General features: G+C 49.1%; 1 protein-coding gene and 5 non-coding genes across 6 annotated transcripts in view; 3 read left to right on the top strand and 3 right to left on the bottom strand.

Annotated features, from left to right (window-relative positions):
- DNAJC5B (DnaJ heat shock protein family (Hsp40) member C5 beta) overlaps positions 1–5,394 on the top strand; it is a 32,785-nt gene extending 27,391 nt beyond the window's left edge. Inside the window, exon 4 of the mRNA XM_014939604.1 lies at positions 5,287–5,394. Coding sequence (XP_014795090.1) covers positions 5,287–5,381 — 95 coding nt within the window. The 3' untranslated portion in view covers positions 5,382–5,394. The remainder of the gene's footprint in view (positions 1–5,286) is intronic.
- A 3,450-nt stretch (positions 5,395–8,844) lies between these two features.
- On the bottom strand, positions 8,845–8,935 carry TRNAY-GUA. Its single transcript is given in 2 exon segments — positions 8,845–8,880; positions 8,899–8,935. It is a non-coding gene; the product is annotated as a tRNA-Tyr (tRNA).
- A 342-nt stretch (positions 8,936–9,277) lies between these two features.
- Positions 9,278–9,350, top strand: TRNAR-ACG. The gene has a single exon. It is a non-coding gene; the product is annotated as a tRNA-Arg (tRNA).
- Positions 9,351–12,576: 3,226 nt separating this feature from the next.
- TRNAR-ACG lies at positions 12,577–12,649 on the bottom strand. Its single transcript has one exon. It is a non-coding gene; the product is annotated as a tRNA-Arg (tRNA).
- Positions 12,650–12,860: 211 nt separating this feature from the next.
- Positions 12,861–12,951, top strand: TRNAY-GUA. Its single transcript is given in 2 exon segments — positions 12,861–12,897; positions 12,916–12,951. It is a non-coding gene; the product is annotated as a tRNA-Tyr (tRNA).
- Positions 12,952–17,213: 4,262 nt separating this feature from the next.
- Positions 17,214–17,286, bottom strand: TRNAR-ACG. Its single transcript has one exon. It is a non-coding gene; the product is annotated as a tRNA-Arg (tRNA).
- Between the last annotated feature and the right edge of the window lie 5,528 nt (positions 17,287–22,814).

Genomic DNA, 22,814 nt, shown 5'->3' on the forward strand with positions numbered 1-22,814 from the left:
TTTAAAATTGATCAAACTTGATCAGTCTCTGCAAAGGCAACAAAAACTTGTAGTGAAAGCTTTGTAACCACAATGCATTATTTGAAATAAATGTAATGGACTCTACAACATGAGGCACCTGAGAAGCAAAAATCTGAAATGAGTCTTGATCTTTATGGGTCTATGAGACCAAAGCCAAGTTTGAAATACGAAGATGGAACTTTGAAGGATAAGATTTTTTTAATTCTGCCTTTTGTTGTTGTTGTAATTTGGCAGGTATTTTGCTCTCTCTCAAAATCCAGCACAAAATTCCCCAGTTGCAGAAAAAAAAAATTTCTCCCTCCTTCCAGTACAGGTGGTACTTATTGGTATTCAGTAATTTTAGGCCAGCTTTCCATCCCTTTACTCTCACCAAGTCTCACTGAGACATCAATTTTTAAAAATAATTGAAAATGTTTAGCAAAGTACCAGTCTGAAAAATTAACAGAATGTGGAATTGCATATTTTAAGAATTTTGAAGACAATATTAAATATATAAATAGGGATTGAAAAAAGCTGGATATTTGTACCTTTCCTACCCTTCTCTTTAGTCTTGCCACATTTTCCTACCAATCAAAACCAGCTGGCTTCAGTATTCTCTGTATTTTAAAATTAGATGAAAAGAAAGCAACCTATCAGGAACAGAAGTAAAAACTTCATGACAGAGGATAACATGAGGAAAATAAACACTGCATTTAGAAAAATGGATGGTAACCAGCTCAAACTGCAGTTTCTCCTTTCCTCTTCCCTCAACATTTTAGAGGTGCTGGCTAAAAAGATGCAGCTGACTTAGAATGGCAAATATTGGACTTTTCCACCAGACATTTTCAAATGCTGGGCCATAGAAATGAATACTCAAGGCTTTCTTTATGTAAATAATAGAAATGTTCCTGCAGGTAATTCAGAAAGACGCTGGAAACACTCCTGCAGCAGATTTCATTTTGGAAGAGGAAATCCTATTAGGATCCAAATTCTTTGCATGCCCTCTGCCTGGCTGAGCATTCTAGCTGGTAATTAATTTCTCTGCTTCCTGCTGTCCCCAGCATCTATTTTACTGCTAGCCAAAACTTTTTTGCTAATGTCAAAACGTAGGTTCTCAGGCTGAGACCATACTTTAATTTATCCAAATATTTTGTAGTCGGGCATTGCTTTTCCGGGGAATGCAACATCGGTAAAACCTCAGCATTCCTGATGCTAAAAAACCCAGAGAGCAAGTCTCCAGCAGTTGTTGCTCCACTCGGTGGGAGCTGCTGGGAGCCAGCCCTTCTGCACAGAAGGGGCAATATGCAAGTTTTGGGAGCTGTGATTTATATTTCATCTTTGGAATTGGCACGACAGGAATAATTTTCGGAGTCCCTCATATTTCTCCTTAACACAATTAAGGTGTTACACGGTGGATTTCATTCCTCAAATTAACATTCCATAAAACGCAATTGTTGGGGGGAGGGGAGAAAGAGATATGAAGCCAAAAATTCAGTGACCTATTCCCTAAAATGTTAAAGCAAAGTGAGTTGTCACTGAACCCAACGTCATCACGTCAAAGGCTTCAATTCTGATAAAATGGCATATTCCTCTAGAAGAAAGTTTTATTCAAATATATTTGACTAGTTCTGGTGCTCATTTAGTTGAGTATCTCCCGTGAGAGATTGGTTTCACAGCACGTACTTCCAGGAGTAACACAACCATCAGAACTAAAGGAATTTAGGGATTTGCAAGCCTTGGCCTGTACTTGGGTTACAGTGATTTCTCCTCATGATGATTGATTTGTACCACCAACAGCTGTGGCCTAACAATGTGCAATGCATGATCGCTTTCCAAAATAAGTCTTACATTTGGATTATTACATTTTTTTACATTTATTACATTTTATTATGTAAATATTACAAATATTTACATTATTACATTACATGACAGCTTTTAGGGCTCCGGATCAAACAATACATTAAAAAAAGTGTAGAGTTATCTGTGGTATTGTGCCGTGATGGTACAGGTGACCTGGGAAAATACAGTGGCAGAGGGAAGTGTCCTTCACTCCTCTGCAACACAGCTCAGATTTTGCTTCCACTGAAGTCAATGGCAAACTTTTTGTTGACTTTTGTGGTCCCAGAGGAGGTGCCATCATTGGAATTTGGCTTGCCTTGGTACTTTGGGCTGTAAGGATGCACTCAAACCACTTGGCAGGTTTGTCCTCCTCTCCTGTTTGGTCATCATCGTCAGAACCAAGCAAGGCATTTCTAGCCCAACTTTCGTTTTACAGAAAATGAAATCTGGGAGAGCAAAAGAAAAAAAAAAAAAAAAGAAGAAGAGAAGAGAAAAGAACCTGAATAACAAAATACTTTCCCAACTCAGAAGCAAGAAGTTTTTAGCACTTCATTGTCTCCTCCACACTCCATATGATACCCATGTAGGCGAACAGTGAGCAAGAGCTATCTATAGAAAACAGTTTAAACTGTGAATTCTGCCGCACCTCCATTCTGCAGCTCTCCATTAGCAGGCTATATTTGTACACTCTATTATACCGCGAGTCCCTGTTCTGATAAAAAAAAACAAAACACAAACCACCATAAATTTGAGAAGAGCACGGGCAGCTTGGGGAAGGTGTCAGCTGAGAACTGCCTGCAGATGGCCTGGAAGCAAGGCGACGCCGTTTGCAGCAGGTCCTCTTCTGGTGTTGTGCCTCTGGGTATCACAGCAAAATGAAGGGCTCGTCTCTCCCCTCCGTTGATGGCCTCCCATCAACTGAGCAACTGGGAGGCAGCGGAGGGTGGGAGGGAGCGTGGCTCAGAAATCCAGAAAATACACCCTTGACTTAAAAAGGGGCTGGAGCTGCCAAAGTAATCACAGAATCACAGAATCTTCTAGGTTGGAAGGGACCTCAAAGATCATCTTGTCCAACCGTCAACCCAACTGACAAAAATAGACACCCACACAACAAACAAGAAGCATCACCATCACTAAACCATCCCTCCCAGCACTACATCAACCCGTCTTTTGAACACCTCCAGGGATGGTGCCTCAACCACCTCCCTGGGCAGCCCATTCCAGTGTCTGATGACCCTTTCAGTGAAAAATTTTTTCCTAATATCCAGCCTGAACCTCCCCTGGCGCAGCTTGAGGCCATTTCCTCTTGTCCTGTCGCCTGTGACTTGAGAAAAGAGACCGACCCCCATCTCTCTACACCCTCCTTTCAGGGAGTTGTAGAGAGCAATAAGGTCTCCCCTCAGCCTCCTCTTCTCCAGGCTGAACACCCCCAGCTCCCTCAGCCTCTCCTCATAAGACTTGTGCTCCAGACCCCTCACCATCTGAGCCCGAGCTGAGCTCTAAGCACTAATTACTCATATACTTTCTAGAAGTTATGAAACATGCCTGTGTTTGACCTTGTGTCTAAATAGGGAATTGCCCATACAGAGAAGCTGCTTGGCAATTTCATCGTTCTTCCCTTTCACCTTGACGGAGTTGAAGTTGTTCTACCCCCACTGAGGGGAAGCCGTATGGCACGCAATTAGTTTCCTGCTCTGGGTTAAGTTCCTCCTGTACATTACATCTTCTGCCCATGATTCATCCCATCAACTGTCATGTAAACAGGAGGAAATGTCAGAGGAGATTTTTTTTTTTTTTTTTCTCTGAACATTTGGTCATTTGGCAAAAAAAATACAACAACCAAACTCGTCATTTGTATTCAATTACCGTGAAGGCTGTGCTAGTATCAAGATATAGATAGTCCAAATTTTTTTAATACGAAAACACTTCACTGAGGTGGCTGAACCTTTAAAAGTCAGTCTCTGAGTCTTTAGTCCCCCTCCTCCCCCCTGCGAAACGGTGGATTGGAAAGAGGCCCAGGAGAAGGGCAGCCAAACCTTGTTCATTATCAGAGGGAACACAAGAGCCATCAGGGAACTCTGTTAGGACTTCACTTTCCTCCACGCTACAACAAATGCATTTTTTTACGGATATATTGGGAAGCCAGACACATAACTGCATGGAATGAGAAAGTACAGAGCAGTGAGGGTTTATATAGTGATAATATGAAGTTTTGGCAGTTCCAAACTCATTAAAAGAGTAATTCCCAAAATCCTATTGGAAATATATTACATAAGACTTCAAGATGCAATTTAACAATTTTATTTAACTAGCTGGCTTTCAGGATATATATGATTTCTTCCCTTGCAAGTATATTACTGCTCACACATTACTTTTTTTTTTATTCCTTTTAACTCTCTTTCTTCACTGTTGACTTTGCCTTCTTCAAGACTCATTTCTGGCCCATTCTTGCAAACACGGTCAAGGTCGGTGCTCGCTGATTCACAGTGGTGCTCGTTATACTCAGATGTTTGCTGGAACAAGCACTCATGATTGCAGGGACCCTCATCTCACAACCCCTGCAAAGCAGCAGGGCACACCTAATGTCCAGTTAAATATACAGCAGTGGCAGTTGCCCAGAAATCACAGAATCACAGAATGATATGGGGTTGGAAGAGACCTCTGGAGATCATCCAATCCAACCCCCTGCCAGAGCAGGTCCACCCAGAGCAGGTTGCACAGTAACTTGTCCAGGTGGGTTTGAATGTCTCCAGAGAAGGAGACTCCACCACCTCTCTGAGCAGCCTCTTCCAAGGCTCTACCACCCTCAAAGTAAAGAAGTTCCTCCTCATGTTTAGATGGAACTTCTTATATTCAAGTTTGTGTCCATTTCCTCGTCCTGTCACTGGGCACCACTGGAAAAAGCCTGGCCCCATCCTCCTGACACCCACCCTTTCAGTATTTATAGGGGTTGATCAGATCCCCCCTCAGCCTTCTCTTCTCCAGACTAAAAAGACCCAAGTCCCTCAGCCTCTCCTCGTAAGGGAGATGCTCCAGGCCCCTCATCATCTTTGTAGCCCTCTGCTGTCCCCTCTCCAGTAGTTCCCTGTCCTTTTCGGACTGGGGAGCCCAGAACTGGACCCAGTGCTCCAGCTGGGGCCTCACCAGGGCAGAGCAGAGGGGCAGGATGACCTCCCTTGACCTGCTGGTGATGCCCCCCAGGATGCCATTGGCCTTCTTGGCCAAATCTGCCACTGCACATGGACAAGGAGTAAGAAGAGCATTTGTAGGCTCAGTGTGGGCATTGCTGCCTCTTCTGTATGCACTCAGCTGCCCGGTAAGCCAAGGTTAAGCCATAGCCTCAACAGCCGATAAAATGTTGTGATGCTGATGAGAAGTCTGGTTTCGGCAGCAAGCAACGGATGCCTAAAGTTTGTTGGGTTTTTTTTGTCTTCCTCCCTGACTTAGATGGAGAAACTCCTATCGTGCTTCAGCCGACAAACGCCACCGAGAAGACGCAGCTCATAGGGGACGGCCATCGGAGCTACCGCACCGACTCCTAGAGCAGGAGAACAGGACCTGGTGGTGCTTCCCTCCGAGTGTCACAGCGAGATAAACACGTGATGAGCTCCTCAGCCTATATCTGTAGTTGTCTTTCAGCTTATCAAGAGTAACCTGAGAGTAATTTCCTATCAAGACGGAATCTCCCTCTAGGCCACCTCCAGTAGGTTGATATCTACGCTCTGCAAGGAGATACTCATGGCCAGTCCAGAGCCCTACAGACCAGCATGCTGGTCTCTCATGGCTTCAAACTGCCAGGCTCGGCATGGTCTTTCCCTCTAATAGCACTCCCTTTGGTGTAGTTGCTCTCCTCCCTGCCCTCAGCCAGCGGTTCACCTCCCAGGCATGGTCCCAAGTCCCTCTCCAGACACACCATCTCTCCCTGTCCAGGGAATGCTCCTGGACACCATCTCTCCCTGTCCAGGGAATGCTCCTCACCTGCAGCAGTTTTGCTGGATGTGAAGTGTTCCCATGAAGGAGCCCTGGAAATGCCTTTTAGCAAACCTCAGAAGGAAAGCTGGGGGCAAGGTGGACAGGGCTGTCCTACCCAGAGAGGAAACACTCTTTGGAAAGCGTCTTGCAGGGGTCCAGCCCCGGCAAATAATCACCCTGAGCCAGGACAAGGTGCTCAGAGATCATTCTGCCGGGGTGGTTACACCGCAGGTCACCCCACATCCAGAAGCCTCACCCAGCACCAGAAGCACGAGTAGGCTCTGTGTCCTTCCCTGCCCAAGCTGCAGACCCAGGAGATGGTGGGCAAACACCCCGTGGAGGGGGAGGCCAGCCCTGGGTTGCCCCAAACCCTCTCTCCTCTCCCCATAGCTGGTGAGAGCCCCGTAGCAAAGCTCCCCCAGCCCCACATGGACGGGCCCATCACCCACCCATGCTGGGTGGCCCTGCCTTCTCCAGTTGCAGCTGCGATGTGCTGGAAATTGGTCCCCGGCCAACGGCCTTCTGCCGGCTTGCTTATCCCACCGTGCCCCTGGCCGCCAGCCCCGCTGCCCCCGCTGGCACTGGGCTGGGAGCCATCACACCAGCACTGGCAACCGGGCCTGCGGGAGCAGCAAGGACTTGGCAGGGCAGGCGAGCAGCAGAGGAGCGACCATCCTTCTCCTCCTCCTCCTCCTCCTTCTCCTCCTCCTCCTCCTCCTCACATCCCAGCTCCTCAGGGTGAGCCTGGTTCTCTTCTCTGCCCCAGGCACAGGGACTTTCAGGGCACATGGCGTGATTTTTTTTTAAAGAAAGAGGTAGGGTTGAGGTGTACGTTCAGGTTTGCTGCTGCACAAACCAAGGGGAGATATGGTGGGTACAGCTAAAGCGAGCGTGAGGAAGTCAGGCCCTGAATTTATACGAGCTAAAGAAATACCTCTGGGATCTTCCACCTCAGCACTCTGCTGGCTTGACACAGTACTTTAAGCCCTTAGACAGCTAGATTTCTCTTTATTGATCAAGTCACATCCATCAATGTCACTTCTGTGCATTTGCTATTTTTGCTCCTCTAATCACAGCGCTGTGGTCCAAAGGGGGACGTAAAGTACCACTAAATTATCCAGACCGGTGAATATACAGCTCATCAGAAGTGTTATTCCCTTCCTTAAAATTGGATCCCGCCGCTGTGAAACCTTATTGCCTTCCTTCTCTTCTCACCTTTCACATCAAATGTCATTCAGTGGCAGCTAAATTTATGGGAAAAGAGAGCGTTTCATCACACCAGCTGTAATTCCAAAGTCAAGAAACAGTACTTTTAACATTTCTTTAAAGTTCCCGTAACACACGGACGTTTTAAAAGCCATTCATTCCAGTTCAGGTTATTCAGCTGTTCTGCGGGCGCAGGCACCGGGGCCAGCAAACACCACCCTAAGAAACAGCCCAATTTTGCTGTTTTGGAGAAGAGGGGATGTCCTGGCCTGGCTGGGGCTGTGCACAGGCGCTGGCTCCCCTCCTACCCACGGGCTCCTCTTTGTCTGGGAGAGAAATTCACCATAAAAGCGTGCACGTAGAATCACGGAATCATAGAATTGCCTGGGTTGGAAGGGACCTTTCAGATCATATGAGTCCAACCATCAACCTCACTCTGACACAAACCATCCCCAAACCATGTCTCTAAGCACCACGTCTACCCGGCTTTTAAATCCCTCCGGGGACGTGTTACCTTGTGACTTTTTCCAACAGACATGGAAAAGGCATTTGGGAGAGAAGTCTAGGGCAAAGTGACATGTTATGCGTGGAATCACTTCCCGTGTGAAATCCTTCCTCCTGCTCCCATGGAAATCACCAGGAAACGCACCCTTGATCCCAACAACAGCTGCAGGTCAGGCCTAAAGCCAGGCAGGGGAAGGTAAATCCCAGATTAGCAGAAGCAATTGGGGGATGATTATTTTTTCACATGCAACACCTTTGCTGTCCCTCCAGATCTCACTCTATGGGCCAGATCCAAAGTTAATTGAAACCAAGGAAATGAGTTCTGTGGGCTCCAGACGTACCGTAAGTCATGTGGTTCCTACTCACTCCTTCTAAATGGGAGATTTTTCTTGGAAAAGATTTATGACTTGATCCCACAATTTTATGTGATGCAAATATGGACAAGCTACCACACATTTGCAAAGCCCTTTTACTGACATGGGGACCTCTATAGAAGAGCCACTAACTCAGCCAAAAACCTCAGAACAAACCCGTCACCAAGGCTCTGTGTGGGTTCTCCAGGAGTTGCAGCCTAAAAATCTGAGTGTCTGAGCCCATGGTTTAATTCCAAGGAGGAAACTTGGTTTTCAGAGTACCAGAGCATTTGCCTGTCTCACTGCCATCAGGATCAGCTGTTCTGAGGACAGGTGGAGAAAGGATGAATAAGGATTTCAGGACTTAGCTCTTTTCAATGTTATTTTACTCATTTCTTTGCCTTTCAGAAAAGCTCCTAACCTGAACACAGCTATGCTTACATGGCCTGTGTCTGTGTAAAGTTCAGTCGCACACCCATTAATCTTCTCCACATGTACAGATCCTCACTGTTTTGTTCTGTTTTGCTGCATTTATTTATATGTAAAGCACTAGATATTCAAATTTACCTTTGCTGTCAACCCTTCTGACTAATAAAGGTTGTATGTATGAATTGGGGCACTCCCTTTACTTTTCCCCGCTATCAACAACTTCATTCTGGTTCTCAACGGCTAGAAAAGCTGTGGAGACAGCCGTCGAAATCATGGTTTTGCACCCCAACAAGGGGCCAGCGGGGAGTCGGGGTGTCCCCAAAGGGGAACTCGGGTTGCTGCAGATGAGCCTACCTACACAGGGCAGCCAGGGGTTCAGCCATACGTTGCAAACACGTAGAATCGTCAGACGGGGACAACCGCCTTCTTTTCCTTTAAAAAATCAAGGCGGTGTTGGCAGCCGGGCAGCAGCAGCCGCGTTAAAGGCAAAGTGGTTGAAAGCGCTTTGTCTGGGAGCGAGAGGCAAAAATAACTGCGCTTCTCCTTCGAGCCGGAATCGAACCAGCGACCTAAGGATTCCCGCGGGGCGGCGCCACTACAGTCCTCCGCTCTACCAGCTGAGCTATCGAAGGGAGCTGGCAGTTTGGCTTCCGCCACGGGGTAAAAAGGTAGTACGCCTCTCTCAGGGGCTGTGCTGCGCATGCGCAGAGTGCAGCGAGCCGAGGGGGGCGGGCTGGGCATGGCGGGTAGAGAGGAGGGCGAGGAAAACTGTTTAACATCGGGGGCCAGTGGCGCAATGGATAACGCGTCTGACTACGGATCAGAAGATTAGAGCTTGGCTTCCGCCACGGGATAAGAAGGTAGTGCGCCTCTCTCAGGGGCTGTGCTGCGCATGCGCAGAGTGCAGCGCGCCGAGGGGGGCGGGCTGGGCATGGCGGGTAGAGAGGAGGGCGAGGAAAACTGTTTAACATCGGGGGCCAGTGGCGCAATGGATAACGCGTCTGACTACGGATCAGAAGATTGTAGGTTCGACTCCTGCCTGGCTCGTGTATTTTTGCTTCCCCACGACTTTTACTCTGAGCTCATCACGGGACACTCTGTACCCCCCCGTGTCACCCACAGCAGCAATAACAGCGTCAGTGAATAAAACACCACAGAGGCTTGAAGCTTTTTAAGCAGCCTGAAAGTGCGTCTCAACCGCCTAATTAGGTGTGCCAAGGAATTAACCGAATTAACGCGCTGATAAACTACATGCAGGGAAAAAAATCCTTTAGGCCCCAGGCGAGGAGCTGTGTGGTGATGGCTGGCCTGGCACAGAGCGGTCAGTGTGACAAATGACATCACGGAAAATAACCATGAAGTCTGTGGAGGCAGCGAAGCGGCGCCGCTGCGAGGGAGGCTGTTACCTTCACAGGGGTTTGAGCCTTGAGAAATGCACAAATACAGGCTGAGACCCCACCTGGAGCACTGTGTCCAGCTCTGGAGTCCTCAGCACAGGAAGGACATGGACCTGTTGGAGCAGGGCCAGAGGAGGCCAAAAGAGTGCTCAGAGGGCTGGAGCACCTCTGCTGGGAGGACAGGCTGAGAGAGTTGGGGGGGTTCAGCCTGGAGAAGAGAAGGCTCCGGGGAGACCTTAAAGCCCCTCCCAGTCCCTAAAGGGGCTCCAGGAGAGATGGGGAGGGCCTCTGGATCAGGGAGGGGAGCCATAGGATGAGGGGGAAGGGTTTTAAACTGAAAGAGGGGAGATTTAGATGAGATCTCAGGAAAAAATCCTTTGCTGTGAGGGTGGTGAGACACTGGGACAGGTTGCCCAGAGAAGCTGTGGCTGCCCCATCCCTGGAGGGGTTCAGGCCAGGTTGGATGGGGCTTGGAGCAACCTGGTCTGGTGGGAGGTGTCCCTGCCCAGAGCAGGGGGGTGGAACTCAATGAGCTTTAAGGTCCCTTCCAACACAAACCATTCTATGATTCTATGAGAAGCGCAGGAGCATCCTTGTTGTGCAGTTGGATGAAAAGTGTGTGATTTTCCAATAAACCCGGTTTTGACCCGTACACAGGCTCCAGAGCATGCGAAGAGCAGCTGGCGGCCAGGAGAGGCGAGGAAGGCCGGCCTGGGGGTTAGATTCAAGGATACTCCACAGGCCCGAGTAGCCACCATCTGTGGATTCGGTGCAAGTTTACTAAAAAAAAAAAGTGCTTCACGTCGTTATGAAGAAATAATGGAGGTAGCTCGTTAGTTTGGAATTGTCACCCTGTGACTGGGACCAGGGGATGGCCCTAACACAAGGGTGTGCAGATAGGCTGGAGGTACCCCAAAGTCCTTGAGAGTGTCCTTGAAGGAGGAGGGAGCCAGACTCTTTTCAGTGGTTGCCAGTGACAGGACGAGGGGCAACAGGCACAAGTTGGAATATAGGAGGTTCCACTCAAAAATGAGAAAAAAACTTCTTTATGATGAGGGTGGCAGAGCCCTGGAACAGGCTGCCCAGGGAGGGTGTGGAGTCCCCTTCTCTGGAGATCTTCAAGCCCCGCCTGGATGCTCCTGAGTGATGTGCTCTGGGCAACCCTGCTTTGGCAGGGGAGTTGGACTAGATGGTCTCTATGGCCCCTTCCAACTCTAAAAATTCAGTGAAATTCAGTGTCCTTTTTATTTACTCACAGTCACTGGGAATCATGTCCAGAACATTTTGTGGGGAATATATGATTTGGGAGATGGGGAGAGGGGAAAAAACGAAAAGGGTTAGGTGGCTCTGCAAGCTTCTATGGGAGCACGAAGGGGTTTAGGGTGCCCTCTCTGAGATGCCTACTGGGGAGGGAAGCCAGGATCATAGAATCATAGAATCATCTGAGTGGGAAGGGACCTTCAAGGTCATCTAGTCCGACCCCCCCGCAGTCAGCAGGGACACCCCCAACTAGACCAGGTTGCCCAGGGCCTTGTTGAGCCTCACCTTGAATATCTCCAGGGATGGGGCCTCAACCACCTCCCTGGGCAACCTGTTCCAGTGCTCCACCACCCTCACAGTGAAGAGCCCTCTCCTAATCTCCAATCTAAATCTGTTCTTCTCCAGTTTAAAGCCATTTCCTCTCGTCCTGTCACTGCAGGCCTTTGGAAACAGGCTCTCCCCAGCCTTCCTGTAGGCCCCCTTCAGGTACTGGAAGGCTGCTATTAGGTCTCCCTGGAGCCTCCTCTTCTCCAGGCTGAACAACCCCAGCTCCCTCAGCCTGTCCTCGTAGCAGAGGTGCTCCAACCCCCTGATCATTTTAGTGTTCCTTCTCTGGACCCACTCCATCAGGTCCATGTCTTTTCTATATTGAGGGCTCCAGACCTGCACACAATACTCCAGGTGAGGTCTCACCAGAGCAGAGCAAAGCGGCAGAATCACCTCTCTGGACCTGCTGGCAACACTTCTTTTGATGCAGCCCAGGATGCAATTGGCCTTCTGGGCTCAAAGTACCCACTGCCTGCTCATGTCCAGCTTCTCACCCACCAGCACCCTCAAATCCCTTTCCTCAGGGCTGCTTTCTAATACCTCACCCCCAGTCTGTATTGATGGCAAGGATTATTCCATCCCAGCTGCAGAACCCTGCACTTGCAGGGATGCTTGTAAAACCTTGCCCAGGTAAAACCAGGATGGGCTTGTAAAACCTGGCACTGGTGAGGCCTCACCTCGAGTACTGTGTCCAGTTTTGGGCCCCTCACCACAAAAAAGACATTGAGGTGCTGGAGCAGCTCCAGAGAAGGTCAACGGAGCTGGTGAGGGGTCTGGAGCACAAGTCTTGTGAGGAGCGGCTGAGGGAGCTGGGGGTGTTTAGTCTGAAGAAGAGGAGGCTGAGGGGAGACCTTCTCTATAACTACCTGAAAGGGGGTGTAGGGAGGTGGGGGTCGGTCTCATCTCCCAAGTCACAGGAGACAGGACAAGGGGAAATGGCCTCAAGTTGTGCCAGGGAGGTTTAGATTGGATATTAGGAAACTTTTCTTCACAGAAAGGGTTATTAAGCGTTGGAATGGGCTGCCCAGGGAAGTGGTTGAGGCACCATCCCTGGAGGTGTTCAAAAGATGGGTTGACATGGTCCTCAGGAATATGATTTAGTGGTGTGTCTAATTTTTGTTTTGTTTTTTTTTTTTTTGGTCAGAGTTAGGTTGATGGTTGGACTAGATGATCTTTAAGGTCCCTTCCAACCTAGACAACGATTCTATGATTCTAGGATTCTATACCTTGCCCGCGGGCGAGTGCAAAAGGCGGCGGCGGGTGAAGGCCTGGCCGCCAAAATGCAACCCCGAGCCAGGCAGGAGTCGAACCTACAATCTTCTGATCCGTAGTCAGACGCGTTATCCATTGCGCCACTGGCCCCGCACGCGGGCCAGGCCCCGCGCCGCCCCCCCCTCACTCCAAACCCCTTCCCTCAGCGAGGAAAGGTTTGGGGGGGTGGTGGGGGGGAGGAGCCTCGTGCGCACGCGCCGCTCACCGCCGCCCCCCCTACCCCGCTCCCTCGCGCACTGCGCATGCGCAGAGCCGCTGGGCCGGCCCATGGGTGGCCCCTGTGGGGGGTTGTGAGCGGGTCCCTTCGATAGCTCAGCTGGTAGAGCGGAGGACTGTAGTGGCGCCGCCCCGCGGGAATCCTTAGGTCGCTGGTTCGATTCCGGCTCGAAGGAGACGCCATTTTTTTTTCCTCTTTTCTCGAGGAATTTTGATTTTTTTTCCATTTTTAGTCGGGGAAAGGCGCGGCCGGACCCCCCCTCTCCGTCCCTCCGCCGCTCTCCCGGTCTGCCCGAACGGGAGGGGGTCCGGCCACACCAACAGCCCTTCGAGCGTTGTCTCTTTCCATAATAATATTTTAAGTTCTTGCACATGAATAAGTAACCATTTCGTAACACGCCATTAATAATAAATCAGTAATAGCACGGTGATTATAAAGTAAGGACATATGTAGCCTGCAATATGTTGTATGGTAATTGGATATGTTATAATGGTGTGGTCGTATGATCATAAATGTTTGGCATTCTCCTACGTGAAGGTAAAAAATTAGGCGGTTTTAGCTCAGTTTTGGGTAGTTTTATTAGGTCGGCTTTTCCAGGGTGATCTCTGGGGTGATCCCTGGGTTGACTCTTGGGGTGATCCTTAGGGTGGTCCTTGAGGTGATCCTTGGGTTGACCCTTGAGGTGATCCTTGGGGCGATCATTGGGGTGATCATTGAGGCAATCCCTGGGGTGATCCTTGGGGTGATCCTTGGGGTGATCATTGAGGCCATCCCTGGGGTGATCCTTGGGGTAATCCTTGGGTTGACTCTTGGGGTGATCCCTGGGTTGAATCTTAGGGTGATCCTTGAGGTGATCCTTTGGATGATCCTTGGGTTGACTCTTGGGGTGATCCTTGGGTTGATCCTTGGGGTGATCCTTGGTTTGACCCTTAGGGCGATCCTTGGGTTGATCCTTGGAGTGATCCTTGGGGTTCCGGTTCAGCTTCTGACACTTTCTCCTCATTTCACTTGTTGCTTTACACAGTGCCAGTTAATCCCCACTGATTTTCACAGAATCACAGAATTGTGGTGGTTGGAAGGGACCTCAGAGATCATCGAGTCCAACCACAAAAAAAAAAAAAAAAAAAAAAACCAAACCAAAACCAAAACAAAACAAAACAAACCCACACCACATCACCCACCACCTAAACACACAATTTTGCTCTGTATCATGCCAGATAATCCTTATGGATGAGGGCTCCAAGCATCCTGGATGACAGTGGAGGATAAAAGTGCTCCCCAGTCTCTCGACTTGAGGTGACGGACGTGATGTTTGATCCTGACTCTTGGTTGTGCCATCAGGGGGGTTACACAGGAACACGTGGGAGAAGGTGGAGCAGAGGGACAGGGCATAGGGGACCTTTATACAGAAGGCATTTAATGCAGATGGGCACAGGCTTTCTTAGCATGTGGTAAATAACAGGGCTGGCACTCACACTCTGCTTTTTTCCCCCTGATTTCTTTTTCTGTTTGTTTGCCATCCCCTCTCCTTTTTCCTTGGAGTCCTTCAGGGAAGTGGTGGAGGCACCATCCCTGGAGGTATTCAAAAGACGGGTTGACATAGTGCTTAGAGACATGGTTTAGTGATGGTATTTTATCAGAGTTAGGTTGATGGTTGGATTCAATGATCATAAAGGTCTCTCCCAACCCAGGCAATTCCATGGTTCTTTTCCATTACAGGTGCTACGTGATGTGCAGAAAAACACGCTTGGCAACGACTCCTGGCTTGGGGAGAGTAAACGTGTCTGAAGGCGGCCACATCTGCCTGCGTAGCAGGGGAAGGACGGAAGGTTTCTCCTTCAAAGGAAGCCAGAACGAGCCTTCTCTGCGTGAGAGTGATTCTCTGGGGTGGATTTCAGATACGAGAGTGAGGAAGACCCACTGTCTGTGGGAATATGGTATGAGCAAGATAATCAGCAGGGAAACAGATTTCTGAAGCTCAGCAGGAGTCACACCAGCAAGCTTCTGCTCCGTAGTTACATGCTTTATGCATTAGGTCCCTGGCCAAGGTACCTCTCTATTAATTAGTATGTTTCTGTGTGTGCATATGGAGACTCACACACCACCCCACCAACCTTCTCTCCTTCCTCTTCCAGCCCGGCGCAGTGCATCCCTCTCGGGAACTGTCTCAGGAGAAATCCGGGTGTGAAAAGCCTGCCCGGTGGGGAACAGTGAGCAGAACCTGAGATGTCCTGCTTTAGCAGGGGAGTTGGACTAGATGATCTCTATGGTCCCTTCCAACTCTAAAAATTCAGTGAAATTCAGTGAAATTCAGTGAAACGTCCATTATCCGTCCACATTTGCACACACCAGCCTTCAAATCCGAATCCCCAGTCCAAAAGCACATCCCTCTGCACTCCCCAGTGTGGGACAGGGCTCAGACTCCATCCACAGCTGCAAGATTGAGGGGTTTTTTTCTTGGTTCACATTCACCCCTTCCTATATAAGTGCATCTGCTCACGCTTTTTTGGAGAAGTTCCTGCAAACAAACTCCTCAAATTCCTTTTCACTCATTCAGGGGCACCCCTTTTTCCTTGTTTGAAAGGATAGCTCACAAAATAAAAGCAAACCCAGAGGTTCTGCTGGAGAAGGGACCACCTTCTTTCCATCTCCATCTCCAAGATATTTTTTCTCTCCCACCCACCCAGAAAGTATTGACACGCCTGGGTTTCTGTGCAACTGTGTATTACCCATAGGTGAAAAGGAAGGCAGAGAAAAAAACCCAAAAATATATATATAAAAAAAAAAACAACAGAATGAAAGCCAGGAAAAATACACAAAAATAAAAAATAAAAAAAAAACCCTCAAAACCAAACCCCAGAAAATTTAGGCAGCGATGTCAGGACTTGCTACGTGCTGAGGGACCCTTGTGCCTCTTGAGCTGTGATCCTGTTCCATTAATGTCCCTGTCTGGCTCAGTTTTCCACCCTTCTAGGATGTGCCCATGCATTTAAACATACTAAATGCTTTTTACTACAGTGACAACCTATCCGGTGATGAGGTGACAGTGTAGCTTGCTGCATACTTCATTTAGGAGCAAATTATTAGCGACCGGTCACCTGCAAGTGCTTAATTATTTCCATATCTGGTCTCCGGCGAGGGCCAATAATGAGCTCTCTGTGTGTGTATCCTATTATCTTAATAATTATCAGTTAATAATGAAAGATGCTAGAGATTGTGTGCGGGTGGGCACACAGATGGGATCGGGGGTGGTAAATGGTCTGATGGGTGCAGGGCTGGGGACACTTCCCCCAACAAAAAGAAATTTTCAGGTCGTAAGGAAAGGTTTGTTTGCCTTTCAAGCAAGGGGCTGTCTCTTCTCCTGGAGAAAGGGGAAACAGAGTGAATCTCAGGGGGGTTAGAGTGCAAGGATAAAAAATTTCAGACCTCCCGGAGGATTTCCAAGGCGAGATGGTGAAAATGTCTGGTGGATGCAGTCTGAGGTACATGGCAAGGTGCACAGACAAGACGTCCTGCTGATCGTAGGGGTGGGAAAACATCAGAAATGAGAGAGAACCTCTCCTGATTTTGTTACTATCTGAAACTTTCTTATTTCTTGACTTAAGGTCTCTTGACAGTGTGCTTATTTCGAATTTTGTAAGCACACGCTTCTGTCTTGTAGCTACTCTTCACCTCCCTTGAGTTAAGTAGGATTTCAGGGTGACCAGCTCTATCCAGTTATCACTCAGCAACAGCAGCTCTCTTAGCTGATGACCCAGGCACTTAGACATCATTTCTACCTCTCTGGGATGTTCCCTGGAGCAGCCAAACCTACCCTGTTTCAGCCACAGGCGCTGGGTGAGAGAGCATCTTCTGGGGTCAGCTGAGCTGGAGCATGACAGCGGAAGACTGGAAGATGCTGGGAGTAGACCTCGGTGCTGGAGTTTCCCAGTGGGTTAGGAAAGATGGAGCTGGACTCTTCTCAGTGGTTTCCAGCGATAGGATGAGGGGCAATGGGCACAAGCTGGAACATGGGAAGTACCATTCAAATCTGAGGAAGAACTTCTTTTGGGTGAGGGTGCCAGAGCCCTGGAAGAGACTGCCCAGGGAGGGTGTGGAGGCCCCTTCTCTGGAGATCTTTAAGCCCCACCTGGATGCTCCTGAGTGATGTGCTCTGGGCAACCCTGCTTTGGCAGGGAAGTTGGACTAGATGGTCTCTAGAGGTCCCTTCCAACGCTGACAATTCTGTGATTCTGTGAAAATAAATCTCCTTGGGGATAGATCTGAAAGGTCCCAAAGAGGCTGAGCAGGATATATGGGTACCAACTTAATTAAACGAATCCCTTTAATGGGGAAATATTCATCTCCTGCTTTCCAACTGTTTGTGGGTTTTTTTTACACCAGGTTTCCCACTTTTCCGTCCATCTGTGGATGAAAACACCAAAGAAAATAGGACCTCGAGCCAGGCAGGAGTCGAACCTACAATCTTCTGATCCGTAGTCAGACGCGTTATCCATTGCGCCACTGGCCCCTGGTGGTTGTTGGGGCCAGCACCAGCAAATCGGGGGGCTGCAGGGCAGGACTAAGGTGTGTTGGGCCCCTGATGCTGTTCCTGACACTAATTTTTGCTGTGCTGTTGGGGGTTTTTTTGGGGGGAAGGGGGGAGAAACCCCATTTTCCCACCAACGCTCGGGTCCAAGCTCCATATCTGATGTTGCTCCACTGTGATGAAGATCTTTGCAAGCCAGGAACAAGTCACATTGCTGCGACTATCTACGCTGAAAAGAAAAAACAAAAACATAATACCACCTAGTCCCCGAATGCCAGGAGTTGTGTCATGCCCTTAAACTCCCTTCCCCCCGTACCCCATATTTTCTTCCTGCAGCTCAGACAATTCTCTTTGGACTGCCAAGATGGGCTTTGCTTTTGAATGATAGAATCATGGAATGGTTTGGGTTGGAAGGGACCTCAAAGATCATCCAGTTCCAACCCCCCTGCCATGGGCAGGGACACCTCCCACCACACCAGGTTGCTCCAAGCCCCATCCAGCCTGGCCTTGAACCCCTCCAGGGATGGGGCAGCCACAGCTTCTCTGGGCAACCTCTTCCAGGGTCTCACCACCCTCACAGCAAAGAATTTCTTCCTAAGATCTCATCATGCTACTGAAAACAAACTCTGCATATTTAGCCCTGGCTTCATTAGGCAACCAACCAACCAACAACCCCCACCAGTTACCCAGCGTTGGGCATTAGGGAGCATGAAAAAACATGAATGGCTCTTTTTTTCCATTCCTTAGGCGCAGGATGGGATTCACGTAACCTGCTGCCAGGGAAATTGCCGGGAGCTGTTGGAGACAGACATTAATCACCGCCACCCTCTCTGAACCATCACTGCTGCTCCACCTCCCTCAGCAGCACTGGTTCTGCCAGACCAATGTGAAAAGTGATGGTGCTTGGCTTGGCTTGTGAACGCTCCTTCAAACCATGGACCATCCTGAAGGTAATTACATTCTGGTTAACAACAAGGATGTCAAGGGTGAAGTTTGAAAGGAGGATGAGCCAGTTGAGCAGCTCCTTACTCCAAAGTAAAGAGCTCCCACTTCTCCTCTCCTCTTCTCCACTATGCTCAGCTATGCAACTTGCCTGGCCCTTGCTCTTGGTGGGCTGTGGTCACCCCCAGCACCTGAGTCAACTTGATAATCCAGCAAAGATGTGGGTGATTTACTGATGGTCAGTGAGATCAATCAGCTCAGCTGGTACAAATGAGGGGATGGGACCTTGCAGCCAGGGCCAGCATGAGGAAGGCAAGAGGCATAGGCTGCCCCATCCCACTCGGTCACCTCCAGTTCCTTGTCAAACTGCAGCCTGAAGGAGGAGTGTTGTGCTGGGATAACAAAGCAGAAGACATGGAGTGGGACCAAGGTACAAGAAGGGTCTTGAGAAGGTATCCAATGGGTGAGAGGTAGAGCCATTTTCTGCCTCCACAGGCACCTCACTTTTGGTCTGTTATTTCCATCCTTTCTTTGTTTCCCTTCTTGCTCTCTTTATTTTTTGCAGGAGCTAGGTTAAGGTGAGTGGTGAAGATGAGGCCAAATTTCTCCTGATTGCCTCAGGCTGGCACAGAGGGGTAAGAGCTGAGGGGAGCAGCTCCTTCATAAGCAGAGACTTGAAAATAGCTCCTCTTTTGCAGACAGGTTTCGGTTTCTTCCCCCTGAATTAATCATGAAAAACCGCAAAATGAATGGGTGAGCATGTCCAAATGGCTGGTGGGCATGTAACAACAGGAAGAATGTCATTCCAAACAGGAGTTTGCAGGGGTGGGAGTAGCACCTTCTTCTAGTTGGACAGCTTGGACTTCCACCTATTCCTCCAGTTGGCAGCCAGAGAAATCACAAGCCACGTGCCTGGGCTGGGCAGGATAGAGGGATCCCAGGTATTTTCTCAGAGATCCCAGGGATGTTACCCCTGCTGCGATGATGGGGTGAAGGAAGACGTTTCTCAGACTTCCATGGTTTTCTGAGAGAATTGCTCTGGGCACAGTGAGGCCACTCAGTCTTGGCTAACAGCGCATGTTTTACATGCAAGAACGCTTGTGTTGTGATGCCCTGCAATTCAGACCCTACTCGAACACAGGACAGGGCTGCAGAGAAGAATAATGTTGTGAGGTGAAACCTTGGTCAAGCATCCTCATGCCTGGAGGAAGCTGGAGCCAGAGCTGGGAAATCGGGCTAGTGTCCTGGGGAGGGGATGAATATGTCCAGTTAGAGCTGGAAACAAGAAGGGGTGATACGAAGGGGTGGGCAGGTAGGGAAGGACAGGTGTGCCTGACAGTATGCCAATTCTACCTTTGGTGGCCACTCCAAACTCCTTTTGACTTGGGTCTTTTTAGTCTGGAGAAGAGAAGGCTGAGGGGAATCTGATCAATACCTATAAATACTTCAAGGGTGGGTGTCAGGAGGATGCGGCTAGGCTTTTTTCAGTGGTGCCCAGGGACAGGACAAGAGGAAATGGGCACAAACTTTAATATAAGAAGTTCCACCTAAACATGAGGAGGAACTTCTTTCCTGTGAGGGTGGCAGAGCCCTGGCAGAGGCTGCCCATGGAGGTGGTGGAGTCTCCTTCTCTGGAGACATTCAAACCCACCTGGCCACGTTCCTGTGCAACCTGCTCTGAGTGGACCTGCTTTGGCAGGGGGTTGGACTAGGTGATCTCCAGAGGTCCCTACTGACCCTGCATCATTCTGTGATAGCTCTCCTGGCAGTGAGGCAGGCTACAAATATATGTAGTTTTTTACAAACATAAAGTTGCTAGTTCAATTCTGGCTGGTGGCAGGGGGGTGTGTGGTGCGTCTCTCCTTTCCTCTTGCTCGGCACATGTTGCAAGAACCATGTGCTCTTTCACCAAACCATAACTCCTCCACAGAAGCCTCTGGGATTCAGCTCTTTGTGGTTGCTCCCATCCCTAGAAGAAGCTTCTTCCTTCCTGGTTGTTCCCACCAAAGCCCTGCAGCTGAGGGATGGCTCGTTCTGCAATACTTTGCATATTATGGAGAAGAAGCTGGCAACCCAGAGTGCTTGTGAGGTGCCTCGAGCTCTACGTGGAGATTTACCACATCCTTTGGCAGCGAACGAGTCATTAGTATCCAATTACGCTGAAATCATACTTAATTCAAGACAGGTTAAGACAAAAAGCAAATAAAAACATTTGCTCACAGCTGCCAAGATAGATAAACTTATAAAAGAGGTAGGTGGAAAAATGAGAGAAAACCAGGCTTCAGTTACTGCCTTTGAAGATTAAATCAGCAAGGCCATTCCCTCATATCCAGGCGTTTCGCCGTTGGCTCTCCTGACACAGTGAAGAGCAGAGAACCTATTTTGCTCCACACCTTACACCTCAGGTCTGTGTTGACCAAGAAGTATTACCTTGCTGGGGAACAAAGCGCCTCTCATGTCTAATTTCCTCCTAAAAACCAGAATCCTTCCCTTACAGGGAGGTCCACCACTTCAGTGTGGAGCTTCTCCCATTTCATCCCTGTCCAGGAGACGTGCTGGCCCTTGCTTCTGGCAAAAATAAGAATGATTTCATTCCTTTAGCATTACCTGGCCACCTAACAATGCCTTGGCTCAAGTGGGAAGCCAGAGTGCTGTTATGGGAAAGACGTTGGCTTGATGCTTGAATGCCACCATTTTCTTTTTTTGTCTTTTTTTCTCTTTTTTTTTTTTTCCCCCTAAACTTTTTGTTCTACAATAATTAAACATCTCCTCTTTGCCCCACCTGCTATCGTTATTCTGGTGGGCAAACAGCAAAGTATGTGCATGTAGTCAGCCTTGGTTTGGAGGGGACATCTTGCTTCAAGCTAGTGGTGGGCTCAGGAGGGAGGGGAGCAGTTTCTGCCCACTCAGGTGGAGGCTGCTCTTTGGTTGATGGGACTTGCCTTTTCAGGGAGAGGGTGAGATGGTCCTCTCCCTTCATGAGAAAGGATAAAGGAGCTGAAGGTTGATGTGGGAAGGAGGAAAAGCAGGTTGCTGTGGTGCTGCAAAGTCAAAGAGGGAACTGGTTCAAAGGGCTTGTTCAATGCAGAGGCCACCCTGGAACTTACTGCTGTGTGTGCATGTGGTCTCCTTCCCTGTTATTGGGTCTTTCTCTCTTCACATCTTCCACTCACCTCAGCAAACTTTCTCCTCCCAGTTTTCCAAGTTGACCTCACATGGACACCACACAGAGATCCCCATTAGCCAGCTGGTGGCACAGTTTCCTCCCTAAACTGGAAGGAAATGGCCCAGGTGCCTTTCTGTCTCCCTTCACATCTCCTGCAGTGTGTGGGGCTGGGGGAGGAAGGGGGACAACATCAGCCTAGGGGTCTTTCTCACACACTGGACAGGACAATGGGCACACTTCCCTCAGAAATGATCCTCAGCTGTAAAGTGAGGGAAAGGATGGAAACAGGATCACTGAGATGGAAAAAGGTGGAACTTCCTGCCCTAGAGAAGCTGTGGCTGCCCCATCCCTGGAGGGGTTCAAGGCCAGGCTGGATGGGGCTTGGAGCAACCTGGTCTGGTGGGAGGTGTCCCTACCCATGGCAGGGGGCTGGGAACTCGATGATCTTTAATGTCCCTTCCAACCCAACCATTCTATGATTGTATGAGTCTATACATCATCCCCCTCAGATGTTTATTTCTCAATTTCCTGGGAGGGTCAGGTGTAAAGAGCATTTCTCATGGAAACACATTAAGAAGTCACCAGAGGAAGGATGGGAGATTTGTCACCACCTTCGGGGAAAGGAGTTGGTGCTTGACTTGGTGACACCTGGCTTGATGAAGACACATTCCCTGGAAGCAAACCATGGCTGACTTCAGTTCCTGGGAGTGAGCAACCAGTCTGGATGTCTTTCAGGTCAAAGTCTGCCAGGAGGCCAAGGAACTGGCGATGAGACGTGACATATCAGGAGCACCCTGATGAGTGCAACCCGAGCCATGGCGTGCAGAGGAAGCTTTTAAGGAAGCACTGTACCTTCTCAGGGGAATCACCTGCACACCAGGAAGTGACAGGTGAGAGGTCTTGCTGGTTTAGATGGGTATGGGTTGGAGTCTGTTTAACTTTTTGAAGTATTCCATAAATATTACCTATTTTGGATGGATATCTATGGATTTGTCATGAATAAATGCTTTTATTTGTGACTTTGTTTTATCTTTCCTGGAGTGGGTGAGATTTCAGAGTTACTGGTTGCTCGCTGGCATTGCTTGCTGAAGGTTACGTGGACTGTTACCCTGTGGCCACCTAACTCGTGTCAGGCTCCTGGCAAGTTCTCCAGAGTGCTAAAGGATAGATAGACATGCCTGCCCTGTTTTGGGTGCAGGAGTGGGGTCTCTGGTGAGTACTACTGGTGGTGGTCAGGGATGGCAGAGGCATCCCCTGCAGGCAGAGGTAACTGGGGACACTGTTTGGTGTGGAATGAGAGACTGGCCCTGGGCTCAACTGCTGAGGTTCCTCAAGGTGTCTGTCAGGGGTCCGATAAGAAGCCCAGTGGTGACAAGGAACCTTCCTGCCCACTCCTAAACTC

This window comes from Calidris pugnax, unplaced genomic scaffold (genome assembly GCF_001431845.1).
Source record: "Calidris pugnax isolate Ruff unplaced genomic scaffold, ASM143184v1 scaffold5, whole genome shotgun sequence".
NCBI classification, from domain to species: domain Eukaryota; kingdom Metazoa; phylum Chordata; class Aves; order Charadriiformes; family Scolopacidae; genus Calidris; species Calidris pugnax.